Source organism: Notothenia rossii (assembly GCF_949606895.1).
Source record: "Notothenia rossii genome assembly, chromosome: 1".
In the NCBI taxonomy this organism is placed as follows: domain Eukaryota; kingdom Metazoa; phylum Chordata; class Actinopteri; order Perciformes; family Nototheniidae; genus Notothenia; species Notothenia rossii.
Window position 1 is genome coordinate 33,634,866 of NC_136912.1, and position 22,147 is coordinate 33,657,012.

The 22,147-nt window shown below is 40.4% G+C and overlaps 1 protein-coding gene across 1 annotated transcript in view; it reads right to left on the reverse strand.

Moving 5' to 3' along the window:
* dnah6 (dynein, axonemal, heavy chain 6) overlaps window positions 1-22,147 on the reverse strand; it is a 116,889-nt gene that overhangs the window by 35,509 nt on the left and 59,233 nt on the right. Inside the window, 14 exon segments of the mRNA XM_079649513.1 lie at window positions 415-538; window positions 1,786-1,902; window positions 2,150-2,294; window positions 5,206-5,441; window positions 6,919-7,086; window positions 7,272-7,514; window positions 9,751-9,891; window positions 10,609-10,761; window positions 10,918-11,149; window positions 11,909-12,063; window positions 12,184-12,257; window positions 12,380-12,515; window positions 14,828-15,049; window positions 16,191-16,322. Of these exon segments, the coding sequence (XP_079505639.1) occupies window positions 415-538; window positions 1,786-1,902; window positions 2,150-2,294; window positions 5,206-5,441; window positions 6,919-7,086; window positions 7,272-7,514; window positions 9,751-9,891; window positions 10,609-10,761; window positions 10,918-11,149; window positions 11,909-12,063; window positions 12,184-12,257; window positions 12,380-12,515; window positions 14,828-15,049; window positions 16,191-16,322 (2,278 nt within the window).

Here is a 22,147-nt window from a genome sequence, read left to right on the forward strand (position 1 = left end):
GTGGAGGACCGCACATTTTCCCGTCAAGTTTTTTTTTAATAAATCGCAAACATTGCGTAGAAACTGGCGTATGCCATCTTTTGAGCGTACGTACCGTTTATAAATGAGGCCCCTGGTGTTGAAGAGGACATGTACAGCTCATGTTCAGGTTTCATATTTGTATTTTGTTTCTCTACTGTGACATGTTTCCATGCTTTGATGTTAAAAAAAGCTTTATTTTTAAATACTGCCTGTGATGCAGCACTTCTTTCACCCTCTGTCTGAAACCAGAGCCCAGTCTTCTCTGATTGGTTAGCTGGCCAGCTCTGTTGTGATTGGTCAACCACTCAGACATGGCCCAAATCATTGAAGATGTTTCTAAATTTGACAGTGAACATCATTTCCCTCTTGGCATGAAGTGATCACAACCCTCACCCAATTGCTCCTTCTCATTAACGCTGCTTTCAAACTGATCCTGTAGGACTTGGATCTGGTTCTCCACCTCCTGCAGCTTTTCTTGCTTCTCCCTCAGGGTTGCCATGGTGGCATCCAGCTCCGCCTGCATTGGTTTGGAATAAAAGAAGAAAGAGCTGTGGACAAATATCATTAATGAACCACTCAGAGAACATTTGGTCCCCTTTTTATCCTCCGTATTTTCTTTTTGTCCAATGTTTGCAGAGCGATTCTCAGTGACACTAGAGAATGGATTCAGGAAAACAGTTTTGATTGCTAAAGAATTTGGCAGATTCAAGATTTAAATCAACATTACATAAAGGGAATGTCCTTAAATTGTAATATGAGATGGACAATTTGTACTTAAACATTAGAATGTATAAAGAGTAACCAACTGTCTCACAATAAGCAATTTGTCGGTTATGTGGAAAAAGAGAGGCATAGCACACACAAATTTTTGGGAATGTCACACATTTCATACCTTTTGGGAAAATATGGGGTTACTTGGGGGGGCTTTTAAAAGCGCTAATTGTAAAATGGATTTTTCTCCAAAAATGTGCAATTTCAAAATACTGGAAAAGTAAGATACCCAATTGGATGGCAAATACTTTTTTCATCATTTGTAAATAATATTTTCAAAACTGGAAAAGTAACGAGGCAGCTACACTTCTAAAGTGGAAAGTGGTGATGAAATATGTTTGGAGTTAAAAGAACAATGTCAAAAGACAGTTATAAGGGGAACACATGTCAGATAATATGGAGCACAATTTACTAAGCTCTGTAGATAAAAGTGGAGCCACACAATCAAATCCCCCAGCATCCAAACCTCTTACGAAAACACTTAATACCCTTTAGCTTGTCTGTTGCATGTATCTGAGTCTCTCTCCCTCTATGTGTGTGTGTGTGTGTGTGTGTGTGTGTGTGTGTGTGTGTGTGTGTGTGTGTGTGTGTGTCAGTTTGTGAAAAGGGGGGCGGTGATAGGGACGAGAGTTGGGTGTTTGATTGTTTTGCAAGTATGAGTAAGATGACAACTGTTTTTCCTCAACTGTTTGTTGTTCTTTGTATTTCTGGGTTTACTTAATTTGATTAATGTATTATTGTTAATATTTGTTCTGTATTTATTAATTACTTGAATTTATTATTATTGCATTTATTCTATTTTTGGAGGAAGAAATGAAACTTTGTAACATGTTGAAATCTTAAATGTAGAGCATGTAAACCCAAACTAAAAAGAAGATTTATGTCACAGTGGTTTATGCCTAAGATGAATAAATATTAAATACATATTAAAGTTTAAAAATAATTGTAATAATAAAACCGTATTCAGAGCTCTCTCTACTGTGTGTTACTGACCTGCGCCTTGTTCAGTTTCGCTCTCTTGGGGCCCACTTCTTTGAGGACTCTGGAGTACAGATCCATGGCTCTGACCCACATGCACATTGATCTGCAGGCTTTGGACACCTTCTCCACCTACATTAACAGCAGCAAAACAATACAGAATGTAACCACATCGCAGATATTGACTCATACTTTGGTATGTTCCATAACTTACAATATAACTAAAATGGCATCATCAAAAACATATTTTTTTGTGTAATTCCTTTTCAACTGTGGCACTTTTTAAACCCCCCAACGTGTTTGATCTCGCATTTCCCCACAATTAGTTTACTCTAATCTGACTGACGTTATCAGTGTTTGACTTGATATCCAGACAAACCTTCTCTGGGATGAAATCGGGGTTGTTGATGTGTTTCTGCAGCTTCTGCAGGATCTGAGGCTTGATATTGTCCTTGTCGTATTCTGTCAGTCGCCTAAGGAAGTTGGCATCTCCGAGTAACTGCTTGGCACCAGCCCAGTCCGGTCTGTGAGGAGAGGCGTGTTAGTGAGGAGTTGTGAGGAGAAAGAAAACGCCTCATTAAATGAATGTGCTCTGCTTATTCATATAGAGACAAATTGCATATTTTAAAAAGGTTATAAACTGATTACTTTAGATTTGACTGGTGTTTACACATTTATCATTCAGATTGCACAAATAAGCAAACCCAGCCTTGGAAAGTTAATAGCTAAATATTATATAAGAATGAAATTCAAAATTCTACAAAATGCAATGCAGTGAGGATACTGTATCTATAACATAGGACCTGCACTCTGATGTACATACAACTGTTATACCACTGTTGTACGTCACAACCCAGAAGAATAATCCACAACATAATTATAATAAATTGATTTTTATGTAACTTGTCAAAGTGCGAAGTCAGAGAGAGTTCTACAGAGTGCTGGTGTGAAGTGGGCTGAACTCTTAATGGTGTTACAAGGTTGTTTTTTTTAAAGGAACTCGATTAGTAATACTTTATTAATGCCAAATTGGAAATGTTTTGTCACAGCATCATGTTAACAAGGCATTGCACATGAATACAAATGATAACAAATCCAATTAAGAAATACATATTAACACTTAAAAAATATATATATATATATATATATATATATATATATATATATATATATATATCTATAGAGTATCTATTAAAAATACAAAATATAAAATATAAAGAATAAGTTAGAGTACACCAAAAACACTAACCTACTAGTAGAAGAACATATACAAATACTATATAAGTTGCAGTTTTTTTATGAAAGTCTGCAAGTATGAAAACAATATGTAAAAATTGTTTAAGGTAATTGCGAGTAGGGTAAAAATAAAAAGAGAAAGTAAAGAAATGATGAGACTGTTCTGCTAGCCAGAGGGTAGGTGTCGTAGAGGGTTATTGCTTTAGGGGGAATGATTTCTTGTATCTGTTCTTGTAACAAATCTAATATCAGAAAATGAATAAAAAAGCCACCAGACTCCTTTGACAGTAACAGTAAAGTATTTGTCATTTGTTCTGTTCTTTATGCTGGTAACACAGTAAAGTAGTCAATGTGTTAATAAGTCCACTTGGTTTGAAAAGTGAAGCCAAAGTGGGAGAGCCTTAAAACGGCATTGTTTTCCAATGGCCAGAAGTGGGCACCTCCACTCACCATTATACAGAAGACTATGACAAATTGACATTCAACTTAATTACCTCAGTGAACATTTTCCTAATACTGTAAGTGTATGGTCTCAATGTGTGGTTTCAAGTATGCCTCAATATAGCATGATTTATATGTTGTGAATTACGGTAATTTACAGTATAGTAGATGATAAAGCAGGGTATGCTTTAGGACTACCTTTTGATTTACATTTGGTTACCAAAGTGTTTCTACCATAGTGTTGTCCTGCGTTTGGTTTTACTGACAGACACTCCAAGATTAGGTTGTTATTTCTTTAGGGTAAGTACACTTTGTTGTTTGCTAGCCAACATGTTCATCTCTACAGATTGAACTGTTAACTTGAATTAAGGAATATGCTTTGCAAACAATGCTATTGCTAACGTTAGCTTGTAAATTAGCAGGCCTTGCTCTTCCTCAGCTAAAGATGTAAGAATATTTTAAATATAGCATTGACTGATACTGATTTATTTGGGAGGGTACATTTGATTGGCTGCCGCCCCCGCCCACAGTAGTACATGGCTTAGCTGACAGCCATCTACCTCGCACAACCCCACTTCTAAATACCTGAACTCTCCCTTTGAGGTAAACAGGATATTGGGAAGGATTTATTTTTATATTTGCTGTTGTAATTTATTGTCTTCTGTTTGCGATTGTAGTAATGTGTTATTTATTATTTGCATGTACAGCACTTTGGCTCTACCAAAAATCATTTTTAAAAATGTGCTATATAAATAAAACCTGATTTGATTTGATTTGAAAGATTGTATTTAGTGCAGCAATAGCGGTAGATGAATAACTGATTACATTTAAGGGTTGAGAATGATGGGATTAGTGCTAAGTCATGGGATGGTGAGGTAATCCGTCTGAGTGCTGACTACAGAATATACGGGGATTCAAATACAGGCCTGAATCTCACACCTTTGGCAGAGTGATTGCAAAACAACACAGGAGATTGTGATTTTAATGATGATGATCATTTTTGGGATTACTAAAATGATGGCTAAAATAATGACATTCATGGCAGGCTGATGAAGGTGACTCAGGGGAGGATTGTGATTAAAGGGATGGATCATTGGGTGAAACCATTTCCTGTTTGGTATTTTTCTTTTTTCTAATCATTTAACCTTGATTGACATTGGATTGGGAAAGCATACCAGCATTCTGTTTTTATCCAACATATTTAGAAATCCATTTTGCTAAAGAAAAGAACATACAGTGTGTTGATACAAGTACGACATTTAACAAATTCCTTAGGATCCAGCCTGTCCTCCATGATTTTATGATATCATTACTGTATGTTCCTTTCAAACAGCATCTGCTTTCAATCATTGAATGTATTTCCTTCTTAAATAGGAAGATAATTAGGGGGAATAGAAAGGGAAGCACACTTTCTTAAACATAATTGTATTACTGAGAATGCTGAGAGAGATAGCAGAAATAAAATGTATATTTTTTTGGTAGAATTTCTTCCTCACACATTGACTCATATGAAATATACAGGAAGCGGTTAACTTTGTTTGCCCTTTCTAAAAATATTCTTTCAAATTCAGAGTGTTAAACTTTTAAATTATAGTTGGATTAAACTGTGTTTCTTACAACAACAAAAACATTTATATTGTTCATTTACTAAATGCTACATGTTTGCAAATATATAATTGTAACCAGGACTTTAGATTGAAAGCCTGAAGCAATACCATGCATTTACAAATTAAAGCAGGATAAAAAAAGCACACTCACTTGAAGTTGAGCAGGATGCACACGGCCTCCATGACGGTCATGACCAGGTCGGGGGGTTTGGTGAAAACCTTGATCTCAGAGATGTCGGCCTTGTCCAGAGAGCTGAGCGCCTGATTGGCTCCCGCCAGAGCCGGCAGAGCCTCGTCCAGGTCCCTCTGGGCGTCGTCGGCTATGGCCTGCGTGTCCTCAGCTTTCACCTTGGCCAAAGCCTCGTCCTCTGACACTACTTTACGCACCTGGGAATGGATATGTTTGTAAGATACACAGAGGTGGAAGGCACATTGGCACATTACATTGCTAGGTACTTGTTTTCAGGAGAGACTTTTCTTTTTCATGCCTCCTTCAAATTATTTTCCAGCAACTCAATTGTATTTTTAATGGGTTTTATTTTTCAAAAAATATTGTAAAGGTCAGTTTTTCTCAAAACCTGACATGAATTGAACAGTGGTTATATATGTCTGCAAAAAAATACATGATGAAGATAATGAGTAAGTTAGATAAATAAGTCAAAAATAAGCAAACATTATTAGTAAAATCCTGCTCTAACATGAATCCATGAGAAATTATAACAATATTTTAACTGTCAAAAGGGATGTTTGTATCTTCACATATAATACTTTATGTACATTTTCCAATTTTTCTACATATTTTAACTTAAGTAACATTAAATTAAGGACTTTTGCGTGTACCTTAGTATTTGTACAGAGTGATATTAATACTTTCACTTAAGTAAAGGATCTAATTACTTCCTCTGAAAAAACTCTTAAGCAATGAGAAGGAGTATTGTGCTTTTTCAGCATCTTATATAACTTTAGTTAGTTCTGTGTTAAAATTGAAGAGAAGGAATGAGTTCAAGAAACCTGGAAATGAGTTAACATTTGACCATATCTGGTTCTATAATCTTTAAAGGTCCCATGTCATGGCCATTCTACTGATCATAATTCCATTGTTGAGGTCTACTGAAATAGATTTATATTGTGCAATGTTCCAAACTCACATTGGTTTCTCATACAGCATCTCTGTATAGTATGTGTATTCACTCTCTGTCCTACACGGCTTGTTGGAGCTCCTGCACCCCCCTCCCCCCCCCCCCCCCCGTGAGCCCACTTTGCTCTGATTGGTCAGCTCGCCTGTTCTGATGAGTCCACCACCGTTACAGCTGAACATCAGTGATTAATACTTATGTGCATTTTGTAGATTATTACAAAATACTACGAATGTAACTTGTACATTTTTGTCTCGATCATCACTTTTGCTGTAACTACGTACATTTCCTCTCTGTGGGACGAATAAAGGTATTCTGATTAGACATCATCAAACCCAACATTAGCCGCCTTTTGTTTAACGGTGGAAATGTGCTGCCATGCAAACGTGATGTGGAACGTTTATAGCCTAATGTAGCTTTCTGGAGAGTTCATTTACACTTCAACAAAGATAACACTGATGTTAATGTGTGGAGATTATCCTGCTGAACAAAATGTGTAAGTATCATAAACGTTCCGATCTGCAACACGCACGCACGCGCGTGCGCGCTCACACACACACACACACACACACACACACACACACACACACACACACACACACACACACACACACACACACACACACACACACACACACACACACACACACACACACACACACACACACACACACACACACACACACACACACACACACACACACACACACACACACACACACAAACACCTCGTCAGCGCTCTCCTGGTCTACAGCCAGTTTCTCCATCAGGGTGTCAACATCGCTGGACTTCTGTTTCAGGATAGGCTCTAGTGCAGACAGGTCCACTTTCATTTTGTCCACGAGCACATTGGTCTCCAGCAGTTTGGTCAGACCGTTTTTCACGCGATCCCTGGCCTATGTAGAACCCCCCCCACACAAAAGGTATGTTATCCACATTTTACATGCAGACAAAATCAACAACAAAGAAACAATTGCCATAACCACATCTAACTAGCTGCTACGGTATTTCCTCTGAAATGTCAGGAAAGATCCAACACTTGTACGGATAACAACTTATGCATTTTGATGGGGGGACTTACAAGAATGAGCTGCTGTCTCTTGTCCTCTAACATGGACAGGTAGAGGTTAATGAGCTCCAGGTAGGAGGTAGGCGTGGTGTAGTATCTGCGTCTCAGCTCAGAGTAGAACCGCTCGGCCATGTCAGTGACGCTCACGTGGATCTCCACGCACATGGCGGAGAATCTCTGCTTCAGCTCCTCGCTGCCAAAGTCCACGTTCTGGAAGAAGGCCCGGGAGACGGAGAGCAGCGCCTCACGCGGCCACTGGACAAACACGATGTAGCAGAAGGGAAAAAGAAAATAGTGACATAAGATTTTCAGCTGAGAAAATATATATGGGTTTCAAATATTTGGGGCGGCTGTGTCTCAGGGGTTAAATAGGTGTATAGTATACCAATCAAAGGTTTTGTGGTTCTCTGAATTCAACATGTCAAAGTGTCTCTCTGCAAGGCACTGAACCTAAAATTGCTCCAATAGGATCTCTATGGTTCTGAGGCTATCAGCTAAAAAACATGAAACATCATTTAATTTGTTGAACATTAATTCAACAGAACAGAAAAGACAAAGTCATACAATAATGTTAAATGCAGTAATTAAGACTTACAATAAAGATGCAAATTGCTAACTTACAGAATTTAGCTCAAAATCAAAGTGATATGCCAACAAAGGACTTGAATGTAATGAAATGTATTTAAGTCATACACTACAATGCTGAACAAAAACAGGTGAAGAGAATGGTGGATGCTCTGACAACCCTCCACTAATGCACGAGTATAGGTCCTGTGTTTGCATGTCTTTTTCAGGCATGTGTGTGTGATAGAAAGTAAATGACAAAACAAGATTTGAATTTCCCATGGGGGATTAATAAAGTTTGTCTTAATCTTAGAACAAAGGCAATAAGAAATAAGGGGATTAGAAATGATGTCAGAGTGGAGAAGAAATTACATTTTGGTTATCTCTGCCAGGAGCAGATACATAGATTGAAAGAAAAATGAGTGCTGTAGACTCAATACAAGCAGAGCGATTCATCCTGACTGCAGATGATCCCCATGTACCAGTTAGCAAATGATGATCTAACCCTTTTTCAAAAAAATAACATAAAAACAATATGATCCATCCATCCATCCATCTTCTCCCGCTTATCCGTGGTCGGATCGCGGAGGTAGCAGTTCCAGCAGAGACCCCCAAACTTTATTTTCCCTGGCCACATCAACCAGCTCTGACTGGGGGATCCCAAGGCGCTCCCAGGCCAGAGAAGAGATATAATCCCTCCATCTGGTTCTAGGTCTACCCCTTGGTCTCTTCCCAGCTGGACGTGCCTGGAACACCTCCCTAGGGAGGCGCCCAGGTGGCATCCTAACTAGGTGCCCGAACCACCTCAACTGGCTCCTTTCGACGCGAAGGAGGAGCGGTTCAACTCCGAGTCCCTCCCGGATGACTGAACTTCTCACCTTATCCCTAAAGGAGACACCAGCCACCCTGCGGAGAAAACCCATCTTGGCCGCTTGTACCCGCTTGTACCCGCTTGTACCCGCGATCTCGTTCTTTCGGTCATGACCCATCCTTCATGACCATAGGTGAGGGTAGGAACGAAAACGGCCCGGTAGACAGAGAGCTTTGCCTTCTGGCTCAGCTCCCTTTTCGTCACAACGGTGCGGTAAAGCGACTGCAGTACCGCTCCCGCTGCTCCGATTCTTCGACCCATCTCACGCTCCATTGTTCCCTCACTCGAGAACAAGACCCCGAGATACTTGAACTCCACTTGGGGTAAGGACTCGTTCCCTACTTGGAGTGGACAGTCCATCGGTTTCCTGCTGAGAACCATGGCCTCAGATTTGGAGGTGCTGATCCTCATCCCAGCCGCTTCACACTCGGTTGCGAACCGATCCAGTGAGTGCTGAAGGTCGCAGACCGATGAAGCCATCAGAACCACATCATCTGCAAAAAGCAGTGGTGCAATCCTTAGTCCACCGAACTGCAGACCCCCTCCCCCACGACTACGCCTCGAAATCCGATCCATGTATATTACAAACAGGATTGGTGACAAAACGCAGCCTTGGCGGAGGCCAACCCTCACCTGAAATGGGTCCGACTTACTGCCGAGGACCCGGACACAGCTTTCGCTTTGGGAGTACAGAGATTGGATGGCCCTGAGTAGAGACCCCCTCACCCCATACTCCCGCAGCACCTCCCACAGTAACTCCCTGGGAACCCGGTCATACGCCTTCTCCAAGTCTACAAAACACATGTAGACCGGATAAGCGTACTCCCAGCCCCCCTCCAGGATCGTTGCGAGAGTAAAAAGCTGATCCGTCGTTCCACGACCAGGACGGAATCCACATTGTTCCTCCTCAATCTGAGGTTCGACAATCGGCCTGACCCTCCTTTCGAGTACTTAAGAGTAAACTTTCCCCGGGAGGCTGAGTAGTGTGATGAAAAACAATATGAGTGATAATATATTACTAGATATGTTCAGTAAAAAAGAGATATGTCAGCGTACCTGCACAAACCAGTCAATAGTGCAGCAGTTAACCAGGGAAGGGAACATACGACAGCGGGACCTGAAGGAATCCCCCACTGGACTCATACACAGCACGATGTGCAGCTTCTCCCGGACACGAGAGATGAAATACTGGAACACCTGAGGGCCACACACACACACACACACACACACACACACACACACACACACACACACACACACACACACACACACACACACACACACACACACACACACACACACACACACACACACACACACACACACACACACACACACACACACACACACACACACACACACACACACACACACTCCATATTTCTGGAGGTTTGGTCTCAGCCGGCAGATAATATTTATCTGATGTTTTTCTACAGCTCGCCTCGGGGGACTGACTTTTAGTTCACTGCTCTTCTTCCCCAGACACTATGGCTATTTTCGCCCTTTCTGGGACACACTGTGTATTTCTGTTGGTTCTGAAATGTTACGCAATAATACTAACAGCTTTCAAGAAATGCTTTATAACAAGAAAAGATTACATATTATGAAATCACAGATGGGATAGAATGCCATCATTGTATTGATGATACCATAACATTAGATGAAAAAATGTAAACGACTGCATAATAATAAAACAAAAATATAAAGATAAATATAAAATAATCAGTGCTCATATTATCTATCTATAATCACTGCAGCAGCATCAAAGGGTCTCAATTATTTACTTTAACTTCAGAAACTCATATCTGGTAATATCTTACATAGGTTTATTAATTTCTCTCTAAAGGACCCTTGTACGTGTTGTAGGTTTAATCTGTATGACCTTTTTTACGTTGAATGTTTGTGACGGTGTACCTCATCCCTGTTCTCCTCACTGATTCCCGCCTCTTTGGCCTTAGGGCGGGTGGCAGCTAACACTTGTTCCAGCTCATCTTTCTCAAAAAGGTTGGGCACCTCGCCAGAATTTAGCATGTTGTTGACATCCTCCAAAAAGCCCTCCACCACAATCTACAACAGGAAAGAGAGAGTGGAAACGTCTAAACCAAAAAGCCCTCCACCACAATCTACAACAGGAAAGAGAGAGTGGAAACGTCTAAACACTCAAAAAATCATCCAAAGACTTGAACATGTGAAATATCTCCTTATCGAGTCCTTCTATCAAACCTGAGTATCTGTAAAGAGGAACACCATGTCCCTGCCCTCCACGCCGGCCATCTTGTAGAGCCTCCTCAAGTCTTCGTGGAAGCTGTCGTAGCTGTAGCCACGGCTCAGTTCGATCTCGAAGCAGCGGTAGCCGCACATGTGGGAGGCCAGCCGGGTGAGCGACTGCTTGCCGGTACCCCCCACCCCCACCAGCAGGGCGTTGCCTCTCTCCTGGCGGATCATCCGAGAAATCCTAAAAGATGTGAAAAAAAATGATTATTATTATTTGCAAACAAAAAAAGGAGGGAATGCTGTGGTCACATCGTGTGAGTCATGTATTCTTGCAAATTGAGTAGTAGAGCTACAGGGCTTTTGAGCCACTTTCTGTACCTACTCGCTACTCATTTTTATTGTTAAAGGCAGAATGAGTAGGAAACAAAAGCATGTTTATTCAAATAATGCTTTGCATGCTCTCGGGCACCAGCTATTAAACTTGACTTGCCAAATAAACAGTTTTCAAGCTTTTGAATGAGCTGTTATTAAGTTATAACAGTTTTTCAGGCAAGATGAACAAATATTTCGAAGAACAATATATGATTACTTTATCCCAGTATATTTGAGGATTTACTGCAATGTTTGGAGCTCTGAGGAGCTGATGGCTATATGAAGCCCGGTCTGCTTAAAGAAAACACATCAATCACATTTTTTTGATTATTCTCAGTGCCAGAAGGGTAGAAACAGGTCTAAGTAAATTCATAGGGTATTAAATAATCATTCCAATTAAAATTACGAGAGCCACCAACTTGGACCTTTGTCTACCCTTCTGGCAGAGTTATTATAAAGTTACACAATAAACTACACACAGTGCACAGGGTCCTTTCTAGACTTTCCTCTCTATAATGCACCTTCTTTATTTCGGGTAACTTTTGTTAGAGTTTGCACCACCTGCAGCTGCCACCAATCCGAATTCCCCTTCAATAAAGTCAGTAATTGGTAGTTTGAAAGTTCACACCTGGAGACGTGTTCGACGGCATCCTGGAAGAAAACCAGCTTGGTCTCCTTGGAGAATGTCATGTTGTAATCGTCCAGGTAGTCCTGGAGAACCGTCTGGATCTTTTCCATGTCTGTCAGATCCTCATACAGACGGTCTTCTTTCTCTGCGCTCACCTACAGGGCGTTGTTAGACGGAGAGCAATGGGAATAAGAAGACATTTCAAGGTATTTTATTAGTTATTTCCAAAAGATCGGAGGTTTTCTCAATACAAAAATTTGAAAAGAGACTTTTACCTTAATAAAGTCGCCAAATATAATGGGCTGAGTCACAAAGTACGAGGGTTCCAAGTTAATGCTGAAATATTTGCCTAGCAAAAAGAAAGAAAAGGAAATGTGTGACACTTAGTGATTCAACGCGTGCAATTATCAATCAGTTTCTGCATTTAGAAAATTGAGTTTTACTGAGGTCCTTTTTGACCGTTGTTCTTACCGGCCATCTCAGAAACGATGGTGTTGAAATAGGTTTTATCTTGGTTGTTGATGAGTCGGTCGTGGAACACTCGCTGACACTCGTGGCAGAAGAGACGGAAGATCTGGGTCTTGTCTCGCACTTGACTCGGCTCACACTGTGTTTTAGTAACGTTAAATACATGTGATTAATATCTAGGGTTAAATGGATTCAAAGAAAAAAAAAACAACACATGAAAAAAGTACCTCAAAGAACAAAAAGAAAAAGAAAAGGGTAATGCCGCATTTTTGCGTTGACAGAAAAATTGGAAAATTCATGTGAATGCCACTAAAAGTAGGAAGAAAAGCAACTCGGAAAGTCTGTGAAAATGTTAGCTTTAGTACACAGCTTGCCGAGTTAACTAAGCAAAAACATGGCGGATGGAAGTATATGTTAGATGGATGGAAATCATTTTGCATATCAATTATTTGCTAACTATTAATATGTGATATGATTTTAGGTTGTAATAGTTGATTGTGGTAAACTATATTAGTTTCAAAGTTACATCATGTATTAGCATTCACCCTTATAAGGCTTAACCTGAAGTCGGCTGAAGAAATATTTGATATAAAAGAAATAAGAAGTTCTGATCCGTTTCCTTTGCTGCAAAGTGTTGTTTTTGAAGCTCTTAGAAATAAAAAACAGCTCATATTCTTCATAGTCTAAAAGTGGGGAAATGAGATCGTCCGAGGAGCACTTGAATGCAAAGCTAATTTAGATGATCTGTTCCAACAAAGTGGAAAAAATAGACATACACTTGTTTGTAAACATAATGTACTGTCAAATAACAGAATCTGAAAAACTACATTTCTGCTGCAAAAACTGTCACTGAACAAACCTTCACATGTTTTCCAAATGCCTTATGAAGATAACTGCTGATATGAAGTGGGGGGAACTGCAGAAGAAGACATTGTATTGTTGTGTCAGCGCAAAGAAGTAAATGGGAGGAGTGGCTGTATGTTCATTACCACTGACCAATCAGAATGTAGTGCTGAGAGGAGATGTGTGTAAGAGTAATGCATTGTGGTTATGCTGAACAAGTGGTGAACAGAAAGCAGTCGCAGAAGTCACTTCCGCTCATCTTGGTGCTATAATGATGCCTGCTGGGTAAAGGAGAAGGGGGAGGGGGGTGTTGATGGTGCAGACGATTTGAAATGTTGTTAATGTGGCTTGAAGAGATAAATCATAGCCGTGCCTCAAGCTGTGGAAGTACAAAGGCTTCTTTCATTAAAGTGGAGTTTCTGAGGTGGAGGAAAGAGAAGGTTTGCATGGTGTATGCCTGTGCAACACATTTGTCTCGATAACAAACATGAAAATGCATCATTACTGATTGAATCACCTGCTGAAAATGCAAGCGTCACCCAAAAATGAACACTCTCATAAAGTCAAATGTTAATCGGGCCTTGAAAAAGCATTTACTGTAAAGGCTCAATGCAAATAAGGATTAAATATACTACACTGTTATGGGCCTTGCTGGGGACAGTTATTTTATGAGATGGGAACATTAAATGTGGGAGAAGAAAACAAAGGCAGAGTTCAAGGTTTTAAAATGTTTGGTTAGTTTAAATTCATAAACCCATAAAAGCACAGTGCTGCAACACTATCACAAATGGTACTGTCAGACACTACTTTCAGAGGGGAAGCCAGAGGGGGCACTGGCCACAGATGGACCCCCCATAGAACCACCAATGATACTACAGTATACATGCATGCCTTCATCTCATTTTGCTGCCCTAATCCAGTTTTCAGTTGTGTGCATCAGAAGGTTCCTTTACATTTAAGCTGGAGGGGGGGAAGTTATTGGTAGAGAGGCTGTTAGGGATGACATGAAGTTTTATACTTGACTAAAGTAGAAAAAAAAGGTTTGATTGAGTTTCTAATGTCGCCTGAAAAAGTCTTTGAATGTCAAATTGTGGGAAAATGTATGATTATATTCTTGTTTTATTTTCCAGGGGAGACCTCAATTATTTTTGGTTGCAGCTAGACTCTAGCAATATCAATAGATCAAGCGAGATCGTGCTATCACAAGATTATCTCTTGTCAGACTTAATGTTATGCGTTTGTGTCAAAACCAAATATCCCAACCAATCAGCATCCTTCATGACAGTGAGAATGTATAGGCAGTTAGGGGGGTCGTTAGGGATGTGTTAGAGGGGGAAAATACCAACGTCCAAAAGAGGCTCACATACTGTAGATGCTGCAATATCATCAGTTACAATTTTTTTTTCTTTAAAGAAGAGAAAAGAACGGCACTGAATGCTTTTTATCGATATAAAAGATGGTATTCCTTTTCTCTTGATTGGCTTTGGCAAAGGTTTCATTGACAGATGGTTCATCCAATCAGCTGCTTAGTATTTGTTGAAGGTGCCTGCCCCTTTCAAAGAGTTTTCATTGACATAAAAGCTTCATTCACATTCTGTGTAAACAAACCATCAGGTTCGGACCATCACGTCTGCTCCAATTGGTTTCAAATGTCTCACCTTGGACACACTTGGAGAGGTCCCTGAGATTGAAGACATAGTGGGATTTAGCTGGGGTGGGCAGCAGATCTACGCTCAAACGGTTGTAAATCTCCACAGCTGCATCCACAATCTGACCCGCACAGTCCTTCACCGCCTGGGAAAAGTCATTGAGGAAACCGCCCAGGATGGACTGGAGGAAGGTGGGGAGGGGGAGGAGATCAGAACAGATGGAGTTAAGTGTGAACCATATTTTGGAGAAGAGTGAGAAAGAGTGAGTGAGCAGGCAAGAGCCAGATATCACAGAGAGATGGCCACATAATAATGTTCCTTCAACAGATTCAGCATTAATGTGTACTTTTTAGTATACAATGTAGGATATATTAATGCATATGGCATCATTTTGGCAAAGGTGTTATTTTGGAAGTTGACCTAATATCCGATAAGTAGTATTTTCCACCATTTAGCTACTTTTTCATGTTTTACCCAATAGATGCGATGTTGCTGGATTTTCTACTAGGATTATAGCTGCTGTATTAACCAGAAGTTATGCATTGACATATCCTAGACTGTGAAAAGAGACACAAGCATACAAACAAAGTACTTAATTTAAAACAAAAATATATATATTTAAACAACAGTGTCATTGTGTAAACAGAAGGATTCAAATTATTCAAATTATCAAATATTTGGTAGTTTTGATTAGGAGTGGAATTGCCTAAAAAATGTGGGAAGTAATTTAATATATCAGTTTTTTTGTAGAGGCACAAGGGTTAAAGCAGATATATAATAACAGACATGACATCTAAAGAAAACTAACTAAAGTGTATGTCAGATCATCGAGCCAATTGTGGGTAAAAGCTCTTTCCTAATTATTCCTAGAAATAAGAGTAGTAATAATTTAACATATTACAAGGAAATTGTTAAATGTTGATTACCTAAGAATCTGTAAATGGGCGGATCTTGTGAATGAAATAAATGGACGTTTCAAAATCCCCATGAGAATTGAAAATCAAGTTGAACCGTTATCTGTAATCCATATCCAATTAACTAATTTCTTGGTTGCTATTTAAGTATTATAGTTTAAACTTTATTTCATCTTGTTGTGTTTGCCCAGTAAAGATATTTTTTCTTAAAATGCACCAAAAAAGCCTTTGAAAGGCTTCGTGTAGTGATGTGTGTGTGTGTGTGTGTGTGTGTGTGTGTGTGTGTGTGTGTGTGTGTGTGTGTGTGTGTGTGTGTGTGTGTGTGTGTGTGTGTGTGTGTGTGTGTGTGTGTGTGTGTGTGTGTGTGTGTGTGTGTGTGTGTGTGTGTGTGTGTGCGTGTCTACTCACTTTGAAGATCTGCTTGAGGCTGTGTTCAGAGGGTGTGGGCAGACACAGCATGCTGAAGTGGCGGATGAATCGGGGGGTCACGGGATTGCGCCCCCCTCCCGGAGGAGCACACGCTGCAGCAATGGTCATTTCCTAGAGGCGGGGGAAAAAGGAAGAGAATAAAGGACAATTAAAAGAAAGGAAGAGCAAGAAGATATTTCTTTTTTGGAAAACTGAATGAAATGTCATTGGCTGGAGAACTGAATGGCACTGGGATTCTGTAGGACCTAACAATGGTTCTTAATCGAAAGGCTAACGTGTGAAACTTTTGGAATGACTTGTGTGGTTCTATGACCTCTATTACAGCGGTCTGCCTAATGGGGAGGGACATAACTCTGGATTCAACTTTAAGCGCATTATACAACCTTTAGGACCACATGATTCAAATAAGTGCTATAAGAGTGGATGGACTTTTAGAGTTTATTTATCTTTAAATTAATTACACACATATTCAAAGATGTCTTTTTCCAAATGTAAGTCAACGGGGAAACATTTTTGATTCGAGATATTGGGCTTTATAAATAAGCTTTGATTGATTTGAATTTGAGTCATGTTACATTTTGATATATTTTGATATACAGTATGGGTTTGGGTAAGGCGAGCTGGTCTTCTTTATTAGTATTCTGCTTAAAATAGAAACCCAAACGATACATAAAAAAAGCGTCACTCCTTATGTTCTCCTAAAAAGACTCCTAATGTTGCGAGTAGAAGTAATAATACTCTTTACATAAGCAAGCTGCAGGGGTGTGGAGTTTCCTGAATATGAATGTATTCCTGATGTGTAATCTGGACATCATTCACAAACACCAACACACACTTATTATACTGAAAGACATGGCACGCAGTCTAAAGTGCAATCAGTCTGGTGTGTGTGTGTGTTTGTGTGGTTCAAGTTAAATGCAGGAAACGATACATCAATGCATCAAATATGGGTCCAACACACACACTCAGAGGCACACAAGATGAATGGGTTACTTATATAAATGGACTAACTTCATTGAGAGCCCAACTAGAAAACAAATGGAGTTGATGCTGACTGTGTGTGTTGAAGCTATTTGAATCTCTGTGTGATGCAGTGAGCACAGCTCCTGGACGACGCTTTCGCCTTACTAAGCATAACGACTAGAAACAGGAAGAAACAGCTTGATGAATATTAGTGTCCCAAAACAAAGCCATAGTTTATGCAGGATGTATCTTCTTTAAAACATATAATAAACAGAGGAGACAAAAAAAACACTTGTAAATCTTTACTAAAAAAAGGTATATATTTTTTTCTCGTAAACTTGCAACATATCTTTTTTCAGGATGATCATAACACCCCTCCTCCAGCATTATATCTGTTTTGTTTTTAATGTTTTGCTTACAGACCCCCCTATATGCTGTACATATACAGTGGGGCAAAAAAGTATTTAGTCAGCCACCAATTGTGCAAGTTCTCCCACTTAAAAAGATGAGAGGCCTGTAATTTTCATCCTAGGTATACCTCAACTACAGATGGAGCACTGAATTTCGGACTCCAGCTTACAGCTTTCTGCCTACCACCAGCCAAAGACCAGTATAGAGGAATGTTAAGCCCTCCCACTATTTTCCAAGAGGGCGTTGCCAGATTTTCAATTTCAGGTTTTAACCAGGAGATGGCGCTTCATTCACAAATACAGAAAGACAAGTTTCATAGACTTTCAGTTGTGTTTTGAAGAGCATTTTAACCCATCAATATTTTAGATCAACTAAAGTATATCTAATCTTGTAATTCAATAATATATAGTCTTTATATATTAAATAATCATAATTATAATGTAAATGTTTACATTACACTTCTTTATTTGTTATGCTCATACTTTAACCTTTACAATCGTTTGCTTTAATATGCAGTATATTTTTGTGTTTGCTTCCTCCTGCTCCCTTTCGGACACATACTGTATGATTTATTATTATTATTAAGATAAGATAAGATGTTACTTTATTGATTGAACATTTTAGTTTAGAATGTGCTGTCCCACGGTAATTCAGAAGGCTCACAGGTCACATTCCGACCATTATTTAAAACAATAGGTGCTTTCACACCATCGGCGTCGCGAGACCCTTTTCACGGGGGCACGTGCCCCCCTGTAGATCTGAGGTGCCCCGGTATGCCTGGGTCACTGATTTTTTAATTTATTTATTAATTTATTCAGGGTTCGAAATGGCGACACGCCCGCACGCCCGGGTCTAGTAACTTTCCTATCGGACTAGTAACTCTATGCACTTGCCTGCCCGTGTGTCTGGTAACTTTATAACCCCTTTGCACGGAGCGTCTTTTACAAGCATTGTGGCCGTCAATGCGAACTCAATTTTGCTACTGTAAACCTCTCTTGCACAGCATAAGACTAGTCCTATTCAGCACACGCTGCTTTCATTTGTTTATTCGAATGTTTTTTGTCCCTTCTGATAACCCGTAGTGTTGATGCGTGTTTTGCCTTGGTAGTTCAGGATACCATGAAATAAAGCTTGCGGTCAATCTGGTAAGCAACGTAATTTTACGATGAACATAATCTTAGTTTTAGAAGTGAAGGTCACACAGGAGTAGGCTATATATTTTTAATGAGTTTGCCTGGAAGCTAATCGTATAGGCTACACTGTTAAATGTTATGTGATTTGTATAAATAGCACTTTTTAATAATTTATAAAACATAATAGACTAGGCTCAATGGATGGAGATGTGAATAGCAGTGACATGCGCTGAGGTTCGTGGCTGGTGAGGCACTGACAGTTTCAGTGTCAGATTTAGAAATATATTATCCCAAGTATCTTAAATCACGAAATCTATTATTGAGGTGAAACATTTTCAAAGAAATGTGGCTTTGAACGTGAGTAGTCGATGGAGTTATCCTAACCGTCTTTTGAAACATACCTTTTAGCTCCGGCGTTGGTTTCCCATTATTTATCACTTCACGATTTGATTGATTTGATAGTATTCTGTATTTTAGTATTTAGTATCTTGTAAATGGACATCAGAAAGTTATTCGCTCGGAGCAGGGATAAAGCAGCAAGGAGAAATGAGAGAGGTAAGCTAGGTAACAAGGCAACCCAAACCACTTTTAGGTAACAACCCACAAGTTGAGTTCACCACTGGTCACTAGCCTAACAGTTACATATCTGTCCAGACAAAGAGGAGCAGCAGAGTGTCGGAGGAGGTGAAGGAGAGAGGGATGTTGATGAGCACGAGCAGAGGTGATATGGCTATTAATTTAATATTAATTAGGAATAACTGCAAACAGGTTATACACAAGTAACCTTACATCTGCATATGTAAAAATGTAGATAATGAAAATGCAGACATTAGACTGTAATATGTTCATGTTGTTTCAAGACTCAGTGCAGCAGAGTGCAGAGGAGGAGAGGAGGAGATTGAAGGGACACAGGAAGGGATGACACTGAGAGATGACACTGACAGGTGAGAGTGAGACTCAGCTGACAATGTAGTTAGCTACTGTAAATGTCCCTACTTATAGATGTGATGAATGTTATTTGAACTTTTAATGGTTATCTGAGGTAACTATTGAGCATATGATTTTTTTGTACGTTGCACCAGACAGGAGAGTCAGAGGGCAGAAGAGATTGAGCTGGTTGAGGCAGGGGAAAGGCAGAGAGAGAAGGAAGGACAACAAGAGACAGACAGGCCGGAGAGATCACACCCCAGAGATGAGACTGAGAAAACAGTTGCCACAGTGGCAGAGAACATTAGACTGGGGGCAAGAGAAAAAAGCAGTGTCCACAATCTTGAGGGACATACAAGTGATCTTGGGGGAAAGGAGTCTGGCCCAAACCAAGTTAAGTTGTCAAAATATCCCCAGCACAACTTTGGTGCAAAGAATCGATCATTTAACGCCAACTGGTTTGAAAGCTTTACATGGCTGGAATATTCCAAGGCTAAAGATGCAGCGTTTTGTTTTCCCTGTAGAATATTTGGGAAACATTTGAAGAATGACACCTTTGTAAACACTGGCTTTCAAAATTGGAAAAAAGCTCTGGATGTCTATAGAGAGCATGAGAAATCACCAGCACATAAGGCAAGCATGCAGTCTTGGTGTAGTTATAAAGCCAGTGAGGCTCATGGCAGTGTTGTCGACCATTTGGATTCTGCCAGTGAGCATGAAATAAAAGAGAGACGGGAGTACCTCAGCCGGGTTGTGGCTGTTACCAAGTTTTTGGGAAAACAAAATATCCCATTCCGTGGCCATGATGAGGGCATGTCCAGCGACAACCAGGGGAACTTTCTGGAATGCATGAACCTCTTGAAAGAGTTCGACCCTTTCCTTCAGACATATTCAGCACCATCACACACTACATACTTGTCACCTTCATCACAAAATGAAGTAATTCAGTGCTGTGCCCAGGAGATAACAAAAGCTATCAGTAAAGACATTAAGGAGGCTGGAATGTTTTCAGTGATGGCTGACGAAGCAAGAGATGGCAGCCCTGAGCAGCTAGCTGTGTGTGTCCGATATGTTGCTGGGGGGAGTGTGCAAGAACATTTACTAGCTATGGTAGATTTGAAGGGTTTTGACGCGGAGTCCATTACAACTGCCATTGAACAACAGCTAAGGTTGAATGGCATAGACCATGTGAAGGTGGTTGCACAGGCTTATGATGGCGCCTCAGTCATGAGTGGGGCTGTTGGAGGGGTCCAAGCAAAGTTCCGAGAGAACCATCCCATGGCCATTTATGTGCACTGCTATGCACATCAATTGAATTTAGTGCTCTGTTCCACATGTCTGGCCATACCAGAGGCCAGGAAGTTATTTGACCTCCTGCAGAATGTCTATACATTCTTTTCTGGCTCCCTTGTGAACCATGACAAGTTTAAGGAGACTCAGAAACAGCTTGGCTTACAAGCTTCTGAGCTTGTACAGCTGTCCAAGACCCGATGGTCTTGCCAGCTGAGGTCTATCAACGCTATGATAGAGAATTTCCCAGCAGTTCTCACGTGCCTGTCCAATATCAGCAACCCTACGGCTGTGGGTCTGCATGCCAACCTTGCAAGGTTCTCCACAGTTTATCTATTGATGATGTTCAAGACTTTTTTGTCTGTGACAGAAAGTCTACACAAATACCTACAAAGTGAAACTGTGGACCTGGCAAAAGCTGAGGAGTTCAAATGCGCTGTGTGCGCCACTCTACAAGAAATGCGCACTGATGACAAAGCAGCTGAGGTTTATGACCGCGCAAAGGCCTTGTGCGAAACACACCAAATCCCTGAGTCATGTGCTGTACCAAGACAAAGGCAGAAGCAGAGACGCATGGAGGAGTATGTAGTCGAGTCTAGTTGTGGGGCAGCGAGTGACCTAGGGAATGCCGAGAAGTTGAGAACCGCAGTGTATCTACCTTGCCTTGACAGGATGGTTGCTGAGATGGAGCAGCGTTTTTCATCTCTCAACAGCACAGTTCTAAAAGGTGTTCAGGCCTGTAATCCAGGATCTAGCAACTTTCTCTGTGAGGAGGACCTCAGAGGTCTGGCAGATCATTATAATGTGGATCTAAAGCAAGAGGAAGTGCTGGTGGCTAAAAACTATCTGGCCAGAAAGCAGGAAAGCCTTCCAATCACTGACATGCAATGTCTTTTCAGTTTGCTGGATCATGTCATGTTCCCAACATTGACACAGGTCATTCAGATATCTCTGACCATTCCAGGGTCCAGCTGCACTTGTGAACGTACATTCAGCGTGCTGAGACGCCTCCACACGTGGTTAAGAAGCACAATGGGGCAAGACAGACTCCACCATCTTGCCATCATGTCTGTTGAGAGAGGAGCACTCTCCAAGTTAAGCCACTGTCAATTGATTGATAGCTTTGCAAAACTGAAACCGAGACGTTACAGTTTACTTTTAAAAAAAATGAACATAGACCTCTCCCATCTCTCTGACCATGTACACACCTCA